At 41.7% G+C, this 24,351-nt stretch overlaps 1 protein-coding gene across 5 annotated transcripts in view; it reads right to left on the minus strand.

Moving 5' to 3' along the window:
* The window catches only part of LOC131078095 (DNA polymerase zeta catalytic subunit), a 143,279-nt gene extending 122,410 nt beyond the window's left edge, over nucleotides 1-20,869 (minus strand). For 3 of the 5 annotated variants that reach the window (XM_058015747.2, XM_058015746.2, XM_058015743.2), the window contains exons 1-3: nucleotides 20,363-20,864; nucleotides 20,160-20,242; nucleotides 16,808-16,865 (exon numbers count right to left, since the gene is read on the minus strand). In XM_058015747.2, coding sequence (XP_057871730.2) covers nucleotides 16,808-16,865; nucleotides 20,160-20,242; nucleotides 20,363-20,456 — 235 coding nt within the window. In that variant the 5' untranslated portion in view covers nucleotides 20,457-20,864. Of the gene's footprint in view, nucleotides 1-16,807; nucleotides 16,866-20,159; nucleotides 20,243-20,362 lie in introns of all 5 variants that reach the window. The other 2 variants (XM_058015745.2, XM_058015749.2) reach the window with 2 other exon arrangements.
* Nucleotides 20,870-24,351: the final 3,482 nt, after the last annotated feature.

The following is a 24,351-nucleotide window of genomic DNA, read 5'->3' on the forward strand; positions in this document are numbered from 1 at the left end:
ATATTCTAATAAAGGTCGGCCTCCTCTTTATTTGATTTTTATTTATTTTTAGGCTTATTCTCCAAGTCGGCCTATGGGGAGGTGAAATGGTGAGCACTCTATATATTTGGGGTGTGTTTTTCATTATTCAAATCATTCACTCATTGTTTCAAGTGCGATGTGGAGACTAAGGAAGGCGAAATTCATCTTGAAGGTATTTGAAGGCGAATTTCCAGATTTTTGAAGAGGAAGGTGGAGTTCTTTTCCAAGCTAAAGGAGGTGCATTTTATCCAAGGGAGAGCTTTAATCTACACTTTGCCTAGCCAAAATTCATCTATTTTTTAGAGTTAATTCTCAAGAAGAGGTATGGCAAAATCATCTTGACACCCTTATTCAAGGTTTGATTTTTTAAGCATTTTTTTTGGAAAAATCTAAGTATTACATGGTTAATTAGGAAATGATAACTCAAGATTTATCATGAAGTTTCCTAATTAAAATCTTGAATATTCCTTTTAAAGTTTAATTTTTAGATTTCAAGATATATTACTAATTTTGAAATGTTGTGTAGGTATCAAGATGGCGACTCCCAAGCTCGAAGGATCTACAAGTCGGAAGGCTCTCCTCAAGGAAAATCAAGCCAAATCAAGGACGGTCTCCTCCAGGACCATCAAGCAAGGACAAGGGCGACCTCCTCCAGCCTAGCATCGACAAGGACGGCCTTCTTTGGACTAACGTCATCAAGGGTGACTTCTCCAATCCAGTATTCCAAGGCAAGGTACATCAATCGTCCTGCACATCAAGGACACAAGAAGTCAGAGCAAGGGTTCGTTGAAGAAGCATATAGTTCCAGATGAGTTAATTAAAGCTAGCTTCTCAACAACATCAAATTGAATATCTACCAAGCTACAAGTGTCAGACGAGTTGGCATCCTAGTCATCACTCCTCCAGCCGGATTGGTCCACCTCAACAATGTCCAGATTCAATGTACCTAACTCATAGAAGGTGGCACAAACTTCGATGTACCTACCCCAGCTATCCATTGGTCGATTTTTCCAAAGAGGACATGTGTCCAAGCAATACAATTATTTCATTGGTCAAGCATTAAATGTTATGTAATGGTTGTAACAAACCCTAATTAGGGTTTTCATTGTAAAATCTTGGCCATTGATCTCGAATTGATCTTAGCCATCGAATTGTATTGAGGGCACTATATAAGCCCTGGCATTTCATTTGTAAAGGGAATTAGCAATTAGAAATAGTTAGAGATAGTTGGAAGCAGTTAGAAGACAGATAGAGAGTAGTTAGCTAGTTGATAGAATAGCAATTAGAGTAGAGTAGAGAAAGAAGGCAAAGATTGTTGTCAAGATGTTGTTGTAAAAAACTTGTAACTTCATTGAAGAAATGGTGAAATTTATGGGTTGATTCGACAATTTGCATGGTCTTTATACTTCTCATATTTGATTTCATGTTATTAGATGAGTGGAAGAAATGTGCTTGATTGATGGTGGAATTCGTATATCCATACTACTAGCAGTTTGTTGATTGCAGACTTGCCTTGCGTAGTCAACTGGAATCATTCAGCTTAAGCTTAACTTCAATTGTCGCTTCTTCATTGATATGCATCAACCTGATGGTGTCTATGCCGGCAGTGATGATTTGAACATCATGAAGCTTTCCTTCGAATATCGCACTAACCTTGTGGAGATGTTCCTGTGATGTCAAAACAAGACTTAGTTAGAATTTCATCAAAGATCATTCATTGCTCTTACATTCTTAGTGTTAGGATTAGATCCTTTCCTCGCCCTCATCTTTTTTCCTTTTTTCAAATCAAAGCTAGTAGGATCCTGTGTTCCAGCAATATTCAAGGCAGATCAGACGTTCAATCATCAAATGTAAGTCCCCCTTGTGATTCCAACAAATCACATCATACCACAAAGAGCTTATCCACACGTAGAGACCCTACATACAAGAACCTTGGAGTCATCCTGATTGATCCTTTTCCGCGATATCTTCAGCAATCAGAGGCTTTACTCAAGAGAGGATAAGGTACCCTTGGGTATTTTATTCTGTGTTTGATAGTGTACAAAATACACGTCAACAGTACGGGATGATGTACTCGCCACCTCGTTGTCCCATCGTTCGGTCGTCATCTCACGTTCAATATTGGCCTTTGCCTCCCGTAATCTCTCCTTCTCCGTACGGGGGTCAGGATAAGTGGCTTTTTTCATCTAGGTGCGGGTGATCGCCAGTACTTCTTTCTCACCAGTCTTCTCAGCCTTCTCAATGTTGAGGAGATTAACCCCTGCCTGCGGGCAATTTGTGTCCTCATGGTCGCCTGGCCCACACCAACGGCAGAGGTGCTGAGGGGTGGCTTCCTTCGTGCAATCACGAGCGAAGTGCCCCCACTGATTACAGGCCCTACATTGGATAATTGGCCGGCCCTTGGCGTCATACTGGATACGGCTTCCGTTATTGTTATTGTTGCTATTCCTTCCACCGCCGCGTCCGTTGTCCCGGTATCCTCCAAATGATGCCGTTATGTTAGTATGTTGGCTGGTACCCGCTGGTGCGGATGTTGTGCACTGCTCCGTGAACAGCACCTGGTTCATTTGCGTACTTCGGGTTTTCATGTTGTATGGGCACTCCTTGGTGGAGTGTCCCATCACTTGGCAAATCTCGCAGAATGCCTTCTTTTGGCAAGTACCCTTTGTGTGCCCTTCCTCTTTGCACTCAGTGCACCATATGTCCCCTTCGTTCCGACCCGTGCTTCTCATTATTTTGAATTCTTTTCTCATTCGCTCCATGTCTTTCTGGAGCGCTTGCACCCGTTTGCCAGCCTCGTCGTCGTTGCTGCTTTCCTGTGAAGAGTCATCATCCTCGGATGAGGATTTATTACTTTTCTTCTTCTTTGATGTTTTGTGTTCGCTCTCCAGGTCCATCGCCCTATTATAAGCGTCGTCATATGACATCGGGGGTACAATTTTCATCTTCCTCCGTAGGGAGGATTTCAACCCTTCAACGAACCATCGTTTCTTCAATCCATTTGCGGGTTGGCTTTCCATTTTACCCAAGAGTTCTTTCAGCCTCCGACTGATGCCCGTACTGTCTCCCTTGTACCTTGTTTGGTACTGTATATCTCCGTTACAATTTCATTGTCATCACAGAGCAACCGAAACTCCCCCGTGAATTCCTTCTGTAGATTGGCCCATGTGGCCACTTTTTGCGTGTCCACATCGGAGTACCAATCTATGGCAACTCCTCGTAACGTGGCTGGGAACTGTTGTACCCAGTCATCTTGGTCTGTTACTCCGTTGGCGGACCAAATGGTTTCACATGTACGGCAGTGCCGTAAGGGGTCTTCCTTGCCCTCCCCTGTGAACTTTGGCAATTTTTGTTTACTCGCCATCCCTCCGCTGGGTCTCGCTCCTCTAATTCCTTGTGTGCTTGTACCTGGCGATCCTCCGCCTCCTGCAACTGAACCTCCACTCGTGGGTCCTCCGAAAAAAGTTGCTGACACCGAACCAAACAAATTGCCTCCCGTACGGTACCCTTGTGCTCCCTCGGCACCTTCGATCGTACCGTCTCCCTCCGGTGTCTCCCTCCGGTTGGTTGTCTCCCTCCGGTTGTCCTCTGAAATGGACAAATTCTTTACCAAGTCTCTGGTAGCGTCGATCAGGTTTAGACTTCACCTTGTTTGTTCCACCAACTCTTCGCGGCTTCTTACCCTACGGTGGTATTCTGGCGAACTGTAGAGTTCTCCTTCGGCACCCTCCGTGACTCCTTCTGGCAGCCCTACAACAGTGTAGACAGTGTAGTTCTCTCCGTCTATCTCTGCCTCCGCAACCTCCGTGACACCTCCTGGGTTCCCTTCGGGCAACCCCTCGGCCGGTCGTCCCTCGGCAAGTTGCCTTAGCCTACGCCTTCATTCTATCTACTGTCTGAGATTCAACGCGGTTTGTGCCACTTCCCATTCATCACTCTGTATCTTTTTATTTTTGTCCTTATTTAGTCTATTGGGCATAAGTCACTTCCATACACAACAAAAACACGCCATGTACACAAAAAAACTTTTAGTATTTTTATTTTTATTTTGCCTTTTGGCCACAATTTATATCAGTAGTGTGTCGGGATTATTACAAGGTTCAATTTCCTCCTGGCCTGGCGCCATCTCGTTCCGTTTCCCGTCGACTGTTCTCTTCGTAGCGTTGCAAGATTTGTTGTCGTCGCTCTTCCTAGGCAATCTCTTCCAGGCGGGCCTGTTGTGCCAGCGATGCCTGTGCAAGCAACTGGGGGAGGTGGTTCATCAACCGGTTTACTGTCGGGCTAACCTCCAGCGCTGTCCACACGGCACTTGGTGGGATTTCTGCCTCCGTCGCCTCTCGTCGGACGTAGGTCTGAATGGCTACCTGGAGCAAAATTGAAAATTCTCACGTTGCCGTGTCTTCTCCTGTGTAAAGTTCTATTCGGGCGTCGTCGGCCTCCGGGTTTACTTCACCAACGGGTAGGCCCATTGTGTCTGTGCACCATCCGTGTCTTCCATTGCCAAGTTCGTCTAGGCAGCCCGAGAGGGCAAACAAGGTTCTCTTTACGGAACCGTCTGCGCCAGCCAGCACGTCCTAGCCTGCGATCAACAACGCGTCGTCTGGCGGCTATCGGAACAACGGGCGAGGAGGAAGAGGCAATAATAATAATACTAATAATAGAAGCCGAATCCAATATGATGCTAAAGGGCGACTGATGATACAATGTCGGGCTTGCAACCAATGGAGGCATTTTGCCAAGGACTGTACGGCGGAGGAAGTGCCACAAAAACTTTGCAAGTGGTGCGGTTCGGGGGACCATGACAATGGCAACTGTCCGAAATCTGGAGTGAATTTGTTGAATGTAGAAACGGAGGATGTGCTCGCCATAACAAGATCCAAGACGAAAGCGGCCACTTACCCAGATCCTCATACGGATAAACGAAAGGCACTGGAGGCACGAGCGGAACTGGAGAAGGAGATGTTGACGAACAAGGACGCACACGGGCTTGCAGGTACTTCTCGCTCTGAAGCAGAAACAAATATTATAAACCAACTACTACAGGTCGAGATACCCGTCAAAATGAAGGATCTCCTGGAAAGTATGCCACACTTGCGGACGGCACTTCTGCAATCTGTACTGATAACCCCAGTCGGCCGACCAACACATGGAAGGGACAACCTTGGCGAGACGGCGACAAACCCATTAGCCCTGACGATCAACAATGGTAGACACCCAGCAGTGATGGAAATGGGTATACTGGGCACCATCTTGACCGACACCATTGTCGACGGCAGGTCGGGAGTAAATGTCTTGCCAGAGGAAACATGGAAAGAATTGGGCAAACCTACCCTCTAGCCGTCCACCTTTAATTTATTGGGAGCAGACCAACACGGCATCAAGCCGCTTGGCACACTCATGGCGCAACCAGTAACGATCGGAACACAGCCATTCGTCTTGAACTTTGTGGTCATCCCATTGAAGAAGAAGGGATATGATGCCATCCTTGGCAGAGGCTGGCTGGTGGCGGCAAAAGCAAACCACAATTGCAAAAAGAACACCTTGTCCATGGAAAAGGTCGGCAGAAGATATATCATTGACCTCAAAACCCAACTGGTCAGTGAAGAGTTGGCATCAGAGTCAGAGTCTGACGGGGACGACGGTACGGACGAAGGGAAGGATGGCAGGGAACCAGATGACGAAGGCATCTTAGGAATTCAAGCCTGTTCTGAGGACGAGACGGATTCTTTGAGAGGGCTCTTCCATTGGCAAATGGAAGACTATGAATTATTGTACGGGTGCAATATGCTGGAGATCGAAGAAGAACCTGACGAGAATGAGTTCCCGCCAGAGTACGGACAATACAAGGAAGGGGATGCCCCTGTGGATGATGCACCAGCACACCAGTTCGACAAGAGTAAGCCCATAAGGTACGAGGAATCCGCACTTAAAATTACAAACCTTGGAGAAACTTCAGAACAGAAAAATATTTTGGTCGGTGATGACTGGAATCCGGTCTTGAAGACGGCGGCGTCCAAAATTTTCACAGAGTACAAGGATGTGTTCGCCTGGACGTATAAAGACCTCAAAGGGGTACCACAAGAACTTTGTGTACACCGGATCCCTCTGGTTCCCGGAGCCGTGCCTGTACGGAAGCGGCCATACAGGATGAACAAAAATTATGCCGCTAGGGTAAATGATGAAATTGACCGCATGCTCGAAGCAGGAATCATCTTCAAGGTCCAGACCAGCGAATGGGTATCACCCATTGTGATATCCTTGAAAAAGGAGGCCGATCAGATAAGAATCTGTGTAGACTTCAGGTGTTTGAATGTTGTCACAATTAAAGATCCATTTCCCATACCATTCACAGACACCATCCTCGAGGAAGTAGCGGGCCATGAAATTTATTCATTTATGGATGGATTCACGGGATATAATCAAATTTCCATTGCAAAGGAGGACAAATTGAAGACCACCTTTGTCGTAGAAGATGGCGTCTATGCATACAACCGGATGCCATTCGGGTTGTGCATCGCGCTAGCTACCTTCCAACGGATAATCCTCCATATTTTCGACAAAATGTTCGTAGGAAACTTCAAAGCATTCTTGGACGACTGGTCCATTTACAGCACGGAAGAGGCACATCTCGCCGCACTTGGCGAGTGCATGGAAAGATGCCGACGAGCCCACCTCGCCCTAAATGCCAAGAAATGCAGATTTATGGTGCCTCAAGGCAAGTTACTAGGGCACATCGTTTGCAAGGCCAGACTGAAGATTGACCCTGACAAGGTACGGGTCATTGTGGAGATGGAGGCGCCTGACGATGTCACTGGTGTCAAGTCATTTCTTGGACACATTGGGTATTATAGGCAGTTTATTAAGAACTTTGCCCAAGTATCATACCCACTTGATATGCTGACACGAAGGGGGGAGCCATACATCTGGGGGACGGCCCAAGAAGAGGCTTTCTAGGAGTTAAAGTCACGGTTGGTAGGTGCGCCAATCCTAACATATCCAGACTGGGACAAAGAGTTCCATGTACATGTCGACACATCCAACTTTGCCATAGGGGCCACACTGGCGCAGGTTGGCAGCCACGGGCTGGACCACCCAGTGTATTTTGCAAGCCGCCTCTTGTCAAAAGCAGAGAAGAATTACAGCACGACAGAGAGAGAAGCCCTCGGGATGGTATACTCCGTCCAGAAATTTCGACATTACCTATTGGAGACACCATTCACATTTTACGTGGATCACCAGGCATTGATGTACCTAGTGAACAAGCCAATCATCCAGGGGCGGATTAGCCGATGGCTGTTGCTGTTACAAGAATTTACATTCAACATCATTGTCAGACCTGGCAAGAGCCATGTCATCGCCGACCAGCTATCACGGATCAAGTCTGGAGAGCCGGCCGAAGGTGTTAACGAGGATTTTCCGGACGCCCATCTCTTCCGCATTGCCGTCCTTCCTGCCTGGTACACGAGTGTGGGCGAATACCTGTCAACTTCAAAATTTCCTAAGGAAATGTCGTCAGGCAAAAGACAAAAACTTGTACTAAGAAGCAGAACGTTCCAACTTATAAATGGCCTTCTCTACAAGATGGGACCTGACCAGATCCTACAACGATGCGTCTTGGAAGAGGAAATCCCAGGAGTCCTGAGAGAAGCACATGAAGGGGTCGCAGGAGGACACATGGGACCGGACACGATGGCAAGGAAAGTCTTACTAGCAGGCTAATGGTGGCCGACAGTGCATAATGACGCCAGAGAATGGGTGACAAGTTGTGATACATGTCAACGCGCTGGACGACCGTTAAAGAGGGATTTTATGCCACTCAACCCGTCAAATGCTCAAGAGTTGTTCGAAAGATGGGGGTTAGACTTCATTGGTCCGTTGAAACCAAGTCGGACCCGACGATGTAGATACATTGTCGTGGCAACCGAATACTTGACCAAATGGGTCGAAGCGAGGGCCTTGGCAGACAACTCCGCCATTAGTACAGCGAGATTCATTTATGAACAGATTATCACCCAATACGGAATACCTATACAGTTGACAAGTGATAGAGGAGGGCACTTCGTAAACCACATTATCCGGCTGTTGACAACCGAATTCAAAATTTTCCATTCTCTATCAAGTCCGTACAATCCTCGGGCAAACGGCCAGGCTGAGGTGACCAACAAAATCATGGTGTCAGTAATTTATAAGTCCTGCGGGGTTGAGAAGGAAGACTGGGAGGAGCGTCTACAGTCGGTACTTTGGGCATACCGAACAACTTACAAGGTAACCATTGGGCAGACACCATTCCAATTAATGTACAGCCAGGAGGCTGTGGTGCCAATGGAATTCATGGTGCCAAGTCTCAGAATTGCCATTGACAACAAGTTAGGCGACATGGAAAGCCTCTAGGAGAGACTATACGCCCTGAATAAGTTGGATGAAAGACGGGCGATGGCACAGTGGGCAACGGAGACAGCTCAACAACGACGGAAAGCCTGGCACGACAAACATTTAAGAAAGATGCAGTTCACCCCGGGGCAATTGGTATTGAAGTTTAATGGTCGAAATGAAATTAAGCCAGGCAAGTTCAGGGTAAAATGGCTAGGTCCCTTTAAGATTTGCGAAGTTGGCGCGAACGGAGCCATCAAGCTGTGGACGATGGATGGGATGGAGGTGCCTGATGTTGTAAATGGCTCCAAGTTGAAAATCTATCACCAACGAAGGCAAGAGACGAGGTCCGCCCAGGTGGACAGGTAAGTGTGGTCGTATGGAAATGATCGTACGATAGGTCCGTACGACCCCGTACGGTGCCGTAGGAAAAAAAAAACAGAAAATTTAAAAAATATTAAAATGTTGTCGTACGGAAATAACAGTACAGTGGGTTCGTACGGTACGGAATTTTTTTAGAAAAATAATAATACATTAAAAAATTATTTTAAAAAACCGTACGATCGTACGGAAAAGGCCGTACAAACGTACGGAATTGAGTTTTAAAAAAAAAGAAAAAAGGGACGTACAGAAAAAAGTTCAAGTTAATTTTTTGTCATTAAGTGTTTTATATGGCATGAATACTCAGGAAATTGCCAAGTTAGAAAATTGTCGGGTGATAGCCGTACAATCAAATCAGTCGTATCACATTAGCAAGGCAAATCCGTACAAAACGAAAGACAGTTAAGGCTCGAAACAGTTACAAATCGAACCCCAAACAAGGAATTTTTATTTTATTTTGATTAATGGCGACTGAACCTAGGGGATTGAAAAAGCTAGACTGGAGGAAAAAATTGCAAGAAAGAGAAGAGCAAACCAAGAAGGAAGCCAGAAAGAAACCTGCTGTAGCAATGGGCGACCAAGACAAGGGCAACACAATTGCACAGGATGCAGGAAAGGGAAGAGTTACGCACGTCACCGCAGATACAATTCTATTTGAGGGTTTGGTTGGAACGGTGTGCAGGCAATGGTGGGAAAATGTCACGAGCCCATTAGATATTGAGGTAAAAATTGAATTAACAAAAGCTAGGGTCCATGATGCTATTCAGATGCCCATTTTTAATATTAAGGAATTCGAACCCTGCCTACGACAAATGATTAAAACATATGATCCTGAACTTCGCACTTCGTCATTCAATTTCCAGCACTCTGACATCATTGTTTCATTTAACTCTGATGATTTTGAGAGAGTATTTGGCATTCCTGACAAGGGTAAAAAGATTGACAAAAAGGTAACAAAGTTGTCCGAGGAAAGAAGAACCCAGCTATTAAAAGAATTGTGTAGGGACAACTTGACTACAGAAGAATGGAGTCGCATCCTGGATCCAAAGGGAAGAGGTCTGAAGAAGACATTTTTAAAATCTGGCATCTGGCAATGTTTACTTGACGTAGTACAGAGCAGGCTGACTGGCACCAACAGAGCGTCGGACGCGGCAGTACCTATGATCGCATTGATGGCAGGACTCAGAAAGGGCACGGTGTATGATTGGGCCAGTCTACTGTCAGACAGAGCCCACGACTATATGATGCTGAAACATAAAGTATTTTATATGTCACATCACGCTATCGGATTATTTTTAGATTCCGTGCAGGTACAGGTGCCACCACACCATAGAGGATGGCAGTCGCGGGATAGCATCGACTCCCTTAAGCCAGCTATATTTTATTGGTCAGAGCTGGATATTTTGACTACCACCGAGGGACAAACTAGCAGGAAGAGGAGGAGACAGGTCCACGTAGTGGTGTCGACCAGTGACACGGATTCAAGACAACATGGCACTAGTGAGGAGGAAAGTGAGGGGTCGAATGATTCAGAGGAAGATAGCACCTTCAGGCTTTCACAGACCGAGCAACCAGTACCGCCGCAGGAGACCCCCACCACTCAGACAGTATCGTTGGCAAGTGTACCGAGGGGGCATCATGGAATGCCTGGAGGGGGAGCTGGCAGGACCGGCGAGGTGGTATTTACTCCAGCATTTCTGACCGTCGGAGGAGAGGGAGGACCATTGGCATCATTTGGAGTCACAGTGGGTACCATCTCTACCATCCCCATACCTGGGTATGGTCAGATGCATCCTCGGCCTCCACCAGTCCAGCCATCACCAGTCTCAGCCAAGATAACGACACCAGCGAGTGCACCAGTACGCATGCCCGTCATCCTGACGAAACCTAGGACAGAGGAGGCCCAGAGGACGGTCGAGGAGAGGCCTACGAGGGACGATGTCGATTCATGGCTAGACAGATATGCGGCTCTACCTTCATCCCCATGCAGGCAAGCACCACCCACACCTTCCTACCCTTGTATTCCTTCACCTCCAGGGGTTATCGACTTGGACAGTGGCACTAGAAAGCAGGGCGATGGAAAGACACCGCTGGTGGAGGAGGGGGCGATATCACCGCAACAGCAGCATCAGGTTGGACGGATTGGAGAGGGGAGACCTACTACCATGGTGCAGTTCTTAGCCAGGATGGAGGAGGAGGTTCAGTTACTGGTTGCCTCGATAGTAGAGGAGTCTGTCGGACAGCTCACTTTGCGGAGACTCCTTGCGTTTGCTACATCTGGAGTAGCAGTGGCATTTCAGCAGTGTTTTGAGCAGCATGGATGGCCGATGCTTGATCTTCCAGAGATGCAAGTAGAGTGGCAGAGCCAGGAGGTGGCCGAAGGGAGTCAGACACAGTCTGTGGTCAGACGGATTGAGCAGGCTGTACGAGATAGGTATCTCGAGCTTCGAGAGACTCAGCTCAGGGTGGATAGGGCTCAGGAGGAGTTGGCCACTCGCATCCCTGCATTGGAGACAGAGTTAGAGCAGCAGCGCACCCATGCTAGGAGTACAGATGAGATCCTTGCCACCATGAGAGGAGAATTGAGTGCCATGAAGGCAGAGTTGGCAATGCAGTCAAATGAGAGAGCCTCAACAGAATCGAGAGTTGCTACCCTGGCAGCCGAGTTGGAGGCGAAGCATTAAAAATTGATGGAGGCAATGTTTCGAGTGAGGAGTTCCCGGGAGCAGCAGTTGCAGGCTGAGCAGGACCTCCGATACCGAACTGACCAGGTGGTACAGCTTCAGGAGCAGTTGGCAGTAGCAGCCCCAGCCCCTCCACCATCAGGGACGCCTCCCTTACCCCCTCAGTAGTCTGTGTGTAGTTGTTATTTTGTGGGATTCGTAGTTGTTCTCTGTTGTAGGCATATCATTCCCATTTTGTTGTCTGTCGTCCAGAGACGACATTTCTTTTTGGGGGAGATGATGTTATCGGGTAATTAAGCAATAAGACATTTAATTCAATGCATTGCAGAAATAATAGACATGACAGAATATAAAGAAACTCAGATCTTCATTGATTCATAATAATGTCAGTACAATGACAATGACCATCCTAACCCTCTCCCCATGACCAAGGACTTACTAATATATAAAGGTGACCGATCAGTTACCCGGTGTCAACTGTCAACAACCGACGAGTTAACTGCCATCATTAACTCTAATTACATTAAATGTCTTATTGCTTAATTACCCGACAACATCTGGTAGTGTTAGAGCATATTTAGTTATTAGTTGGTTTTTACAACTAGTTATGCTTTTTCGCTTTTTACTTAAGTTCATTCCTTTTGCAGTTCACATTTTTTTCATGTATTGCATCTCTTCTTTTCTCTCCTATTTGTGAAGGAAGTTCTTGGGGGATCTATCTAAGGCCCTTCTTTTTTAGCAGTTCATGTTACTTTTCATCTTGTTTTTGGAGAGGGGTTTTTTCCCATGTGGTTTTTCTCCCTTTCTCTACTTAAAGAGACTTCATTGCTTTGTACATGGGTACCTAATCAAGCCTTTTGTTGCTGGGACCCATTTCTACATTCATGCATTTAGTTTTTTTACTCACCCTATGTTTCACTTGGGGGGGTGCATTTAGTTTTTTTACTTAGGAGTGCTTGCTTCTAATTTAGCTTTTGTGCATCTAGTTTAGCTAGAGTTGAGCTTTATTTAGCTCCTCATGCTTGCACTTTAGTTCTCCTAAATTTAGCTTATGGCATCTTAGCGCTTTCTTTATAAGCACCTCAGTGTACAATTGTAATTCATTATGTATTCTTAGCTTTCAAGTAATATAGCATTCTTTTGTGCATCTCTCATTTGTGAGAGGTGTATTTGTTTGCCGTTTTATCTTGCAGACTTGTGTTGCAATCTTTTGTGTTGCAAAATTCAACAAGTAAGACTATTTGGTCAATTAGTTTACTCCAAACATAATAACATGAGTATAAGACTTAAATTCATCCATAAGGTACTTAGCCATCCTTGCTTATTGATTAGTAGCCTTTGGCCATAGCATCACAACAAATTCTTCTTTGACATCAATGATGAACCTTTGGCATAAATGACAACAATCTTGCCCATATCTTTTGACATTAATGACAACTTCCAACTATCTCAACTGAGCACCTTTGACATCAATGACAACATTTCCAACATGCTGTGTTCCAAACTGAACTCTAAAAATTAAGCTACTCAAAAGCTGAGCTGAAATCTAAAATTTCTATTTAATCCAATGAATCTCCAATTTTGGGAGCAGGGTTCTATGGACAGAAGCAAACATTCTGAATTTAGAGATGGAAAGGAGACAGCTACTAAGATTATAGAAAAATATTAATATCTCAATTATTTAAATCTCGGACTAGACCAATATACCTGAGATGATAGATGGATTTAAATTAGCAGTCCATTCTAGTCAAAATAAATAACATATACATCCACTGTTGCTTATACTTAAATAAATCACACACCCACTTAGGTAAAGATCAATATTGTTTTTCTGCACCTGTATTTTTTGATGGCATTCCCTAGCACTGTGGAATTCCATCACTTCAGGTTCCCCTTAGTGTGCTCAAAACGTGATGGGCATTGCACTTGGCCAAGAGGGTTAGTCTGCAGCATACTGCTGTGTAAAATAGAATTCTCCAAACCTTCTTAAACCTCCAAATTTAAAATGTTTAAATGAACTCTTTCCTTGTTTAATCACCCTTAGTTGTTGTTTGTATTTACTTGCTTTATGATATGCTTTATTACTCTGTTACTGGTTTGCTCACACCCAGGTCCAGTCCACACCCAGTTCAGTTACTGGTCCCATTTCCCTGTAGGTCTGGCCAGGGTCCTGCCAAGCATACCCCGATTCATCTGGGTGCACTGCAGACCATACCCAGGCACCAAAAGCAAGTTTTATTCTTTTTGGGCCTCATAAGTTGACTATTCAACCTAAAATTGATCTCTTGCATTCCAACTGATGCCTTTTTCACACAAACAAAATGACTTTGAGGAAAGGCAACAAAGATGTTGGATGTAGATTTAAAGCAAGATTACTTGGATGCTTCCACTGCCCAACAATCTTCATTTTTTGAGGAGTCGGATAGCCAGCATAATTTTAGTGTGACTACCAAGAGTACACTTGTGGTTCTTCAAATCTACCTACATCATCTAATGTTGATGATGAAGATGACTTTCCATATGATTCCGATTGCTGATTTTATTATTTTAATATTGAATGATGATATCTATAATGGAATTCAAGGTTGACAAATTGGCATTGAAATAGTGGTTTTTTTAATTTTTAGGTATTCAAGCTTGACAAGTTGACATCAAAATATGGTTTTTAATTTTTATTGTGGTGGTTGTTTATTATATACATATTATGTGGTATTCTAAACTTAATTTCTGTTTTTTTGTTTGGTCAGTAATTGATAAATTTATTAAATAAACTGGGTTTTAAGCCTGGCCTGAACTAGGTAATACATCAAGCATGGACCCACTTCCCCAAAGAAAAAGCACAATAAAAGCAAACTCATTAACAGGTCACAAATTACAATGTCCTTTTTGCTTCGTCTTAGTGTTAGAGCGGAGCAGCCTAACACAAGAGCTTTCCTGAATAAACTTTTCACCTTTCTTACCCTTCACCAATTTCCAGCCATCCTACAACTCTGCTTCTTCATGCAACTCTGCCAAGTGCTCACAAAAGAACCTGCTGGAAGAGCCATCCCTCATCTCTCCCATCTCCCTTTTCCTATCCATCGCTGACCTTCTCCACTCATGATCAAGTTCCTCCTGCCCCACCCCAGAAGATACGAGGATAGAGGAGCTCACCTCACCATCCACTTTATGCATCTTAGCCATAACATTTTCATCTTCTTTAACAGCACCACGATCAGCCTTGACTTCACTAACTCCCCACAAAAATTGGGGAGTGCCTCATTCTGCATTCCTTCATTATCCTTGGCAGCAACCATACCAGAAACTTCATGTTTGGAGAAAGCCTCCACCCTCCCCTTAGAGAAAACATATGTGGAGACATCTTTCCACCATGAAGCAAACTTAACCTGCTTTTGTTTGCCACAATTTGCTGCCAAATGACTCGTTTGAAAGCATTGCCAACATCTAAATGGGATGCTCTCATAATAATCAATCATCTGCACCCAACTACCATTTGTAGTCTTCAAAACAATATCCATTGGGAGGGCAGACTTCAAGTCCATCTCAACTAAAACCCAAGCATAAGTAGTAACAGAGAAATCTAAGGAAACCTCATCCACACCCAAAAACCTACCCAAGGTATTTCCTATAGCTTCAAAACATGCTTAAAACCAGAAATACAGCAGGAGATAAGAAGTCTCACCCAAAGCAGAATTTTGTCGAAGGACTCAGAGTAAGGGCAAAAAACTAGTACCAAGGTTTAAGAAGAAGCACGTGCTCCTCCCAGCTCCGCAAGTGATCACATAAAATCCTCTTCCTATCCTGTGCATTCTCAAAAACCATCACGAAAAAGCCACGAGCACCAAGGTAAATCTGCACACTTCGCTCCAAAACAAGGCACCAGGTATCCAAGATCCATTGCTGAAGCTGCAGGAGACTCAGCCAAAACCCTTCAAAACGCCCAATCAAACCCTTCTACACAAAAAATCTCTCCTTTTCCAAAACTACATTATTAATTTTTGAATCCAAACATACCATAGGTCTAACATCAGTCTGCTTAAACTGAACATAGCTCCTGGCCACCATGCTAGAGGCCCTGAACCGCAAATCTCCGGAGCACTAGACCCTATCACGCCCACCAAAACCCTGCATACCCCGATCACTAGCCCTCACCCAACGCTCTCGATGGGAGGGAACAGAAACGGGGGAAACACCAGATTGCTTCCATCCCCTATAAACTCGAGACAAACCCACCACCAAACAATAGAAACGCATACCGAAGGAAGAGCCAGCCTGAACCGAAAAAACTCCATTGCACCGATCACTAGGACGAGACCCCTGAGACAGTAAAGGCCAAGAAACCCTAGAGTTCGAGAAGCTCCGAACCGACAGCATCGCTCTTCCTTAACTTAATTCCTATTTTTAGGCAGCCAACATGGATATATTTTTTTATTTTTTTATATTTTTTTGTGTAGGTGTACCCAAAACAAATCCAACCCCAATAAGGTTTGCCTCACCAGCATACTTAGGCCTGAACTGGTAACTTCGCTTTAATCTTCTAGAACAATATTTATCATTTGTTTCATTTTAGTTGCTTTATTATATTTTCCCTAGAACAGACTTACCTAACTTGTAATTTGATTTAATTGTTTTATAATTTATTCTATTTTCCTTGAAATAGATTTATCTAAGATAACACTTGTGCTTTATTCTATAAACGTAGCATTCTTTGCTACAAATAAGTATCAAAGGTATCCAGAAATAAATCTGGGGAGCAAAAGAACTTAATAAAAACTGTTTAACACCAAAATATAACCCCTAGGCAAGTCAGTATGCAAAAGTAAATAATTAAAACAAGGCAATCCAGGTGTAAAAGATTTGCCTATATTACTCCTAACAATAGAATTAGCCAATCTCTCTTCTTCAAATCATGGGGTGTCATACAATTTTGTTGTTTATGCACGAAGGCTACGCAAACATGGTCAGCTTGATTCCTTTTTCAGAATGCAGGTGGAGGATGTTTCAAAATGACAAATATTATTGAAGGCAAGAAAAAAATTGGCACTTTATTTAAATTTGAAATACACATACACGTTAAGCTTACAAGGACTCCGGATCAGATATTACATGAAGATTTGGTAAAACCCTTCTAAGACATCAGGTTCTCAAAGTAAGTAATAACTTTTGTTTTCTTAAGGAATGCATTTTGGGATATAATTTTAATACATTAATTTGTTTTTTCTGCTACAGCATAATGCCATAACCAACAAAAACCACAACATTTATCAAGAAAACAGATGTAACAAACTTTAATACTCTCAAAATCAGAAACAAAAGCATATACCAGATATTATGATGTGAGAATCACTAACCTTCTTCAAGGTTTTGAGGAAGGTCATTATCATATGGTACATAGAGATATGGAAAGGCCTGCATGAATGTAATTAGAAAAAAATGTCAAAACTCAAGATTAAGTTAACAAGAAGAAGCAAAATTTGCAAACCAATGCCACTAAAAAATTCAACAGTTATAGACAAGTTTATATCAAATCCAATATGAAAGAAAATCTGAATGACAAAGGTCCATTGACTGCATAAAGATGAATCTACATACCATAATTAGAAGGCAGGCATGCGACATGTCAAAAAAAACTATCCAAATTGCATATTAAGCTTACTTAGCAGCAGATATCAAGAAAAAATTCCATAAAGTTCATTAATAAGGAAAACAACACAAAATTTGCAAAATAAAAATACCTCCTTCTGAATCTCAAATTGTGATGAGTCAAATGTACAACAATTAACACATATTCAGCTAGTGTGCCATATCCACACATACACATACAAACTATTTGAACTTTGTATACAAACAGTTTTAGAAGTTCAAGGGGTCATTTCATTTTTTGTCACTAGACATTTTGTTTATTACATAGAATCCAAACTTCTATTCCTCATGCTACTGTCATCTTGTATCAATCGCCAGCAAGAGGTTACAACAAGAATGCAATGTGATTTATGCATGTTTTTAGTTATGTGGGCCGTGAGGTTATGTTTTGCAACATTGCCTTTTTTTATTGTATGTACCTACCCACTATACCTTTCTTACTCTTGCCATCACTAGATCACCACAGCAAATTCTGCTTTAGAAACATTGAATTTTCTTTTGAACGATCTGAGAAAAAAATCTATTCAACTTTAGCTGGCCTCCATCCACTTCCTTTGCCATTCACTTAGACTATCTTCTTGTTGGTGTTGGAAATAAGCCACACCTGGACCGACGATGGACTGGTCCAAGAGGGGCCAGTAGCTCAGTGGTAGAACACTCCAGCAGCGTATGGAAGGTCCTAGGTTCGAGTCCTAGCTGGTCCATGTCTCAACATGGTATCAGAGCCAGGTCCAGGCTAGGAGCCCCAAGCACACGAGAGGTGTGGCTTAAGGGGTGTGTTGGTGTTGGAAATAAGCCACACCCAGACCAACGATGGACTGGTCCAAGAGGGGCCAGTAGCTCAGTGGTAGAGCACTCCAGCAGCGTATGGAAGGTCCTAGGTTCGAGTCCTAGCTGGTCCATGTCTCAACACTTCTGATATCAGAACTCTTGCATTTCCCTGTCACTCTTAAGTTTTAATCATATTTATATCATTCAATCTTTATGTCACTTCACCCATTCCTCATTCCATTTAAATTATTATTAAACAGTTCACCACATCAGGCATGTGTCTGTTATTACATCCATGTAAATGCAAATTTGAATAACTAAACAATATATCATGTAATGGCATCTTTCTTGATAAGGTCAAGGGTACGAAATGTCGCAATATAATCAGTATGTACTTTCTTTTATGCTATGCCTCCTGTCCTACTACCCCTAGCCCCACCCCTCTAGCAGTGGGGGGTGAGGTCGAAGGTTCGGATTAGGGTGGGGATGGGGGTTTAGGTTGGGGTTGGGGATGGGGGTTTAGGTTGGGGTTGGGGTTGGGTTGGGAATTGGGAATTGGGAGTTGGTTTAGTGTGGTCCATCCAGCTATCAAAGTGCAAAGCTTCTGAATACAGCCCTAGCACCCACCCATACCAAATAAAACAGTATCCACTACAGTTCAACAGGTCAACAAATAACATCTGTGAAATTCATCTTTTGCAACATCAGCCCTATACCAAGAGTAAAGCCCAACATCCATACGTACATCACAAAACATCCTAAGCAGAGGCATAAACATGGAAAGAGTAGTATAAATAATGAAACATGCACTGAAATCTACCAGACTCATGTCCATTTGAAGCATCCATTTAGTCCTGCAATGCCTGGCTATTGCTCAACAGAAGCTTGTGTTTTACTGCAGCAGCGCTCATCTTATCGCAGCTATTCACCAGCTCGATTATAAATGTGTGCCTGATTAAGCCAACAGTCCAAACAATATGAACCCCCCAGCAGCTTCAGAGAACAAGCAAAATTTACCAGCCACCAAATTTACCACAACGCCAAACATTTTTGGAACTCAAAATTGGTATGCAACAAAAGAACTTCCACTACATCTCACTCCTCTTTCCAGCTCCTGTCAGGTGCCTCCGGAGGTCATCTAACATCCTTTCCAGCTGATTGAGAATGACCTCCCAATTCAGCTGTTTAGGATTTGCCTTACAAGCAAATTCTTCCCCAAGCACAGAGCTAAGCAGTAGGTAGCTAAAATAAGTTAATTTAACATGCCGTGATAAAAAAGAGAATTATGATCTTTTATGTTGCCCAAGTCAACCAGGTCCACCCATCCAAGATGTTCCCTACCTTCCACACTAGGGTTCTCCCCACATTATGCCCACTTTGAATGGCAGCAGCCTGTCTGGATTTGAAACTTACTGGATGTTCTTGGCGCCAGGCTTCGTTTTTTTATGTGTCCCGATGAATAATGCTTTTTACCAATAGACCGTTCCGCAAACACCTCTTTGGCCATATCAAACAGAATAACCTTAATTTTAACAACCCTATACTCATCAAGAGGGCAAAATGAAGCAGAAAGAACACTTTTTAAGAGCTCACGTGGGAAAATAAGAGAAAACACACGAATGTGAATGATTACTATCACACTCGATAAATAGTTATCATGCAAACATCAGTACAACAGATTGGTATGAGTTTCTTCGCTTGCTTGAGTGATCTGGGGAAGCTCTCTGCAGCAGAATACATATACTTGGAGTCAAAACAAATGTGCCAACCTCTAACATTATAATCAAGATTTGAATTAATTCACAGAGGATTCCTTTATCATTTTTTTATTAATTCAATTGCAAGGGTTCAAAAAGAGTATGACACCCAATGTCAAAGTTGTAATCAGGCTTCCACATCATCACATAAGTTTGATCAGTTCATCAAAACTACGAAGCGGATTCTACTGTTGCTGCTCAATGCTTATGCAAATTTCCATTCAATGGACGTCAGTTCAAATTATATAGCGTCGCATCTCTTGCCAATATTCCCCAGAATCCTAAAAACATGGTTGAAAAAGTTCCTAAGATTTTGCTTCCAACTTAATTCAACGAACTACGATATGGTATAAAGTTTCTACTGAATGAGTGTATAATTTGCCATTCAGCGCCTATTAATCCAAATTCCACGGGCTCCATTTCTCTTGAAAATACAACCCAAACCCTACACCCATGTTTGACCAAGTTCTTTAAATTATTTTATCTTAAAATTATTGAAAAGTAGCAATAAGTAAAACAGTGAAAATGCAACCTGGTGGACGTGCAGACAAGTCTTCTGTCCAGCCAGAGTAGAGCCATATATTCTTATTACCGGAACCTCTGCAATCACTTCCCCTGCGCAAGAATCAAACATAGTCCTTTTAAAATATTGCACAGGAGGGCGCAAACATATCCCATATAAGACTGAATAACCAACATGATTACAATTGAATTTGAAATAAAATTTTGCATTGCCTTGAAATGGGTTGTAGCAGACATCCACTTCTGGAATGGGAGGGGACATGTAATAGTCCATGCAGACTATTCTCGTGCTAAATGTCGGAGCCATTTCTCAATTCTGAATGCTAACGCCGCCTGAATAAAGCTTATCTCGTTACAGTTTCTTCTTATTCTTCTTGTTCTTCTTCTCATTACAGATTACTCATTCAAAGTAGGCAAAGCTTCCCGCACAATTTTCCTTCGCTTTCCTAGAATGCACAATGCACAGGTGTCCTGCACAAATAACGACTAAATCGGTGGCTCTTGCTTAACTAGTTTTGATTAAACAATTATACTTACGTGGGAGTTACTGCCCTCGTGAAACTTCTGAACCTGCCAAGTGAACAAATCTGATTGGTTGGTTTTTTTAACTAGATAACATTGAATGAGTGAATAATGGATTTTAATAACGTTCATGAGGCAAAACAGCCTCTGGTATCTTACGGACAGCACACATCCTAGAATATCGGGGTAATAGGACCTTAAACAGTATGTACCTCTTCTCGAGATATGCTCTCATGAATTTTAATCAAAAGACTTGTCGTTTTTTCGAATTTTATTTCCTCAAAAAACGTGTTTAAATTATCCGTTTTCAAAATGTCTTTGTAAATGACACTGTTACTGTATTACATGCATTCCATGACAAAATGTCGCTCCGTCTCTACTGCTTCAGTGTTACAAAATACGCATATTCTTTTCTCCCATTGCTCTTTAGGCACCTTCCATCTACTTGTTTCACATCTCAAGTGATGAGAGTTGGTTCAGAGCTAAGCCATTAGCATTTTTGCTTTCCATTTAATGTTCGCTCCTATGTAAGCTTTAAGTTTTTTCTTCATAGTCTTCTGTGAGGTTGAATTTTGTGATATAATACACTTTTTTGCGTCTTTCTTGTTTTGTCCATAACTTGCTTTTGAATTTTTCCTTCACGGATTTTTTTATTTTTGCATTGATGTTTGGGCATTCTTGAATGTTTATGTCCCATTTTTTCATCCATTTGTCATTTTGTTCCATCCATGTGTTCTTCCTTCTCTCTAGTCTTTCTTTCATATTCAACTTAGGCCAGCGATGTTCTTCCATATTTTGGATCTTCTTTAGTTAACTTACCAAACATACCATCGCTAAAGCTTCCAAAGGATAAGTGTCAGTTTCTACCAAAATAATCTCATATGGGACAGGATTTTTAATTTTGAAACTACTTATGATTAGGTGTTTTTGAATTCTTTCCAGTTGTCTCCATTTTTTATCTAACATAATGTTGCCCCAAATTTCACATCCATAAAGAATCATCAAAGTGACAAGCAAACCAAAAAGCATTCTCTTGGTTTTCCAATCCCATAGCTCAGCATTTCTACACCTATTTTGTAGCAAGTATAGTGCTTTCAAACCTCCTTGAATTCTTTTTGCCCTACACGTTTCCCAGCTAAGTTTGTTGTGAAAATCAAGCCCCAAATATTTGTATTAATTCACAACTTCCAGCGGAAGAGAAAGTCATTTTGTGCCTTTTTATTTCTTTTTAGAGAAAAGATCACCACTTTGGTCTTGCTAATATTCACTTGCATCCCAACTTCTTGGCAAAATACTTCAAGTGTCTTCAAGTGTTCTCTCAATCCTTTAGCAGTTTTAGCGATTAATATGAGATCATCTGTGTATAGAAGTAACTTTATTACATAATTAGTCAACTGGATTCCATCTTTACTAGTATTGTTTAGCCATTCTTCTAACTTGTCAATATAGAGCCCAAACAGTGTTGGGGAAAGCGGGCATCCTTGTTTAACCCCAATATCATTGTCAAAGAATTTTGACATTCCCTCTGAGGTTCTGATTTTAATCTTGACCTACTCATATAACCTATGAACTGTAGCCCTAAGCTCATTTGGAACACCCAACTCTTCCATCCTCTTCCATAGTTTGTCTCGTGGAACCGTATCAAAGGCTTTTCTAAAATTTACAAAGCAGCAAAATGCCTCACCCCCTTGGGTATTCCATAATTTTTCGACCAAGAACCTAAAGTGTAACACCATGATCGTAGTGGAATGTTTAGGCCTAAAACCAACCTGTCCTTTGGCTCTTTTTTCTTCCCTTTCTGCCCAACTACTAATCCTTCGTTCAATCATGCTTCCAAACAACTTCTCAAGAAGGGGGTTAACCATAATAGTGCAGTAGTTTGATGGATTGTTAATATCACCGCTTTTGTGAAGGGGGACCACAACACTAGTTGTCCAATTTTCTAGGAAACCCTCTTGAGTGACATTATTGAAGATATGGTTGATATGAGGTGCAAGGACCTCAATACCTCACTTGATATTTTGCTTGCATCCCATCTATATCTTGTGTCTTTCCTCCTACCAACCTCTTTATGCCCTACTTGATATCTTCAGTGGTAAAAAGTTCAGTAGTGACATTGATTACCGGAGGTTCCTGTTTATCTTGGTCACATTCATATAGCATTTACCATTGAAATGCTTAATGCTTGTACCATTTATGTTTGCAAACTCTCTGTAGCTCTTTTAGGTACTTACAATTGTGAAGCTCTTGAAAATGGAGTTGCAAGTGAAAAGTGAGTTTGATTTCATAGATTTCATGACAGTTTATTGACTATCTTGTAATCATTTTTTCTTTTATTGATTTATATTAGTATTAATATTTTAAATGCATTTATTTCAAAATTGTTAAGAAATATTAATATTGAGGTATTTATTATATAATTATTTAATAAATATAAATATTATAAAGTTAAGATATTTTTTATTTTGTACATAAGTATTTTTAACATCTATTTGAAATATTATATAATATTATTGAAATGAAAAAATAATTATTTTCATCTTAGTCTAGGTTAATTCAATAAAATATAGATGTATAAATATGATTAATATAGACTTAAAATAGTTAGTCAACAAATCATTGATAATTTGACAATTTGTTATAAATAGAAGTGTAGATTGCTTAGATTTATGATCAAAGAATGAATGTCAAAGAGATAAGACCATGGAACATGTAAACCTTAAGATCAAGCAATGCTCTTGCTTGTTGTATATCTGAATTAGAATTAGAATTAGATTTTTCTTCTATCTTTTGCTTCAAGTCTTCTTCATCGATCAAGGATAAAATTACTATTACAAAATAGACTTGTGACTATAAACTTGACCTCTGATAATCTATGAATTGCGCTCTTTGTGTGATATCAAAGTTGACTATTTGATCTCTCAAAAAAATAGTGTTTTGTATGTTTACTAGTTTGCATGAACCAAGATAATTATTGCCTTGTGTCAACCCCAAAAAGCATGTTGAATCAACAACTTTACTAAAATGATAAAAGAGATTAGACAAACACCTAAAATCATATATGTTACTCTTTCAAGCACCAAATCTAAATATGTTGTTATTGATTGCCACTAAAATTATTAGATCACTAATGAATATTTAATTTTTCTTCTATATAAGCACATGATATCAGACTACACAATTTGTGTACATAGTTGGCTCTAGTGGGTAAGGGAAAGGAGTTATTATTCAAATTTAGGATGTTAAGATTGTGCTCATACGACCAACCTCACAACCACTTGATATAATTGCATAGGCATATTAGATCATGAAAAATAGATGTTATCTAGAGATTAGTCTATGGATGAGCATGAATAACAAATAGTTAGGTCAAATGCATAGTATTATATGCACATAGAAATAAGATATGTCAATAAGCATGAGATAATGTGCAAAAAAGAGCTAAGCAAATTGGCTTGACTTTGCACAAGATTGTGCCATATGTCGTAATGTACATATATATCTCAAAATAGGCATAAAACTAAATAAGAAAAACATAGGATGGATTTTTCATCATTACATTTTTTCCTCACTTTGAAGTGCATGTGAATCCTAAATGAATCATGTATCTCTAGGTATGTAGCACTCACAAACATGCATGCAAAATAAAGTAAATATTTAGACACTAAAGGATGCAACCT

Source organism: Cryptomeria japonica, chromosome 9, assembly GCF_030272615.1.
Source record: "Cryptomeria japonica chromosome 9, Sugi_1.0, whole genome shotgun sequence".
In the NCBI taxonomy this organism is placed as follows: Eukaryota; Viridiplantae; Streptophyta; class Pinopsida; order Cupressales; family Cupressaceae; genus Cryptomeria; species Cryptomeria japonica.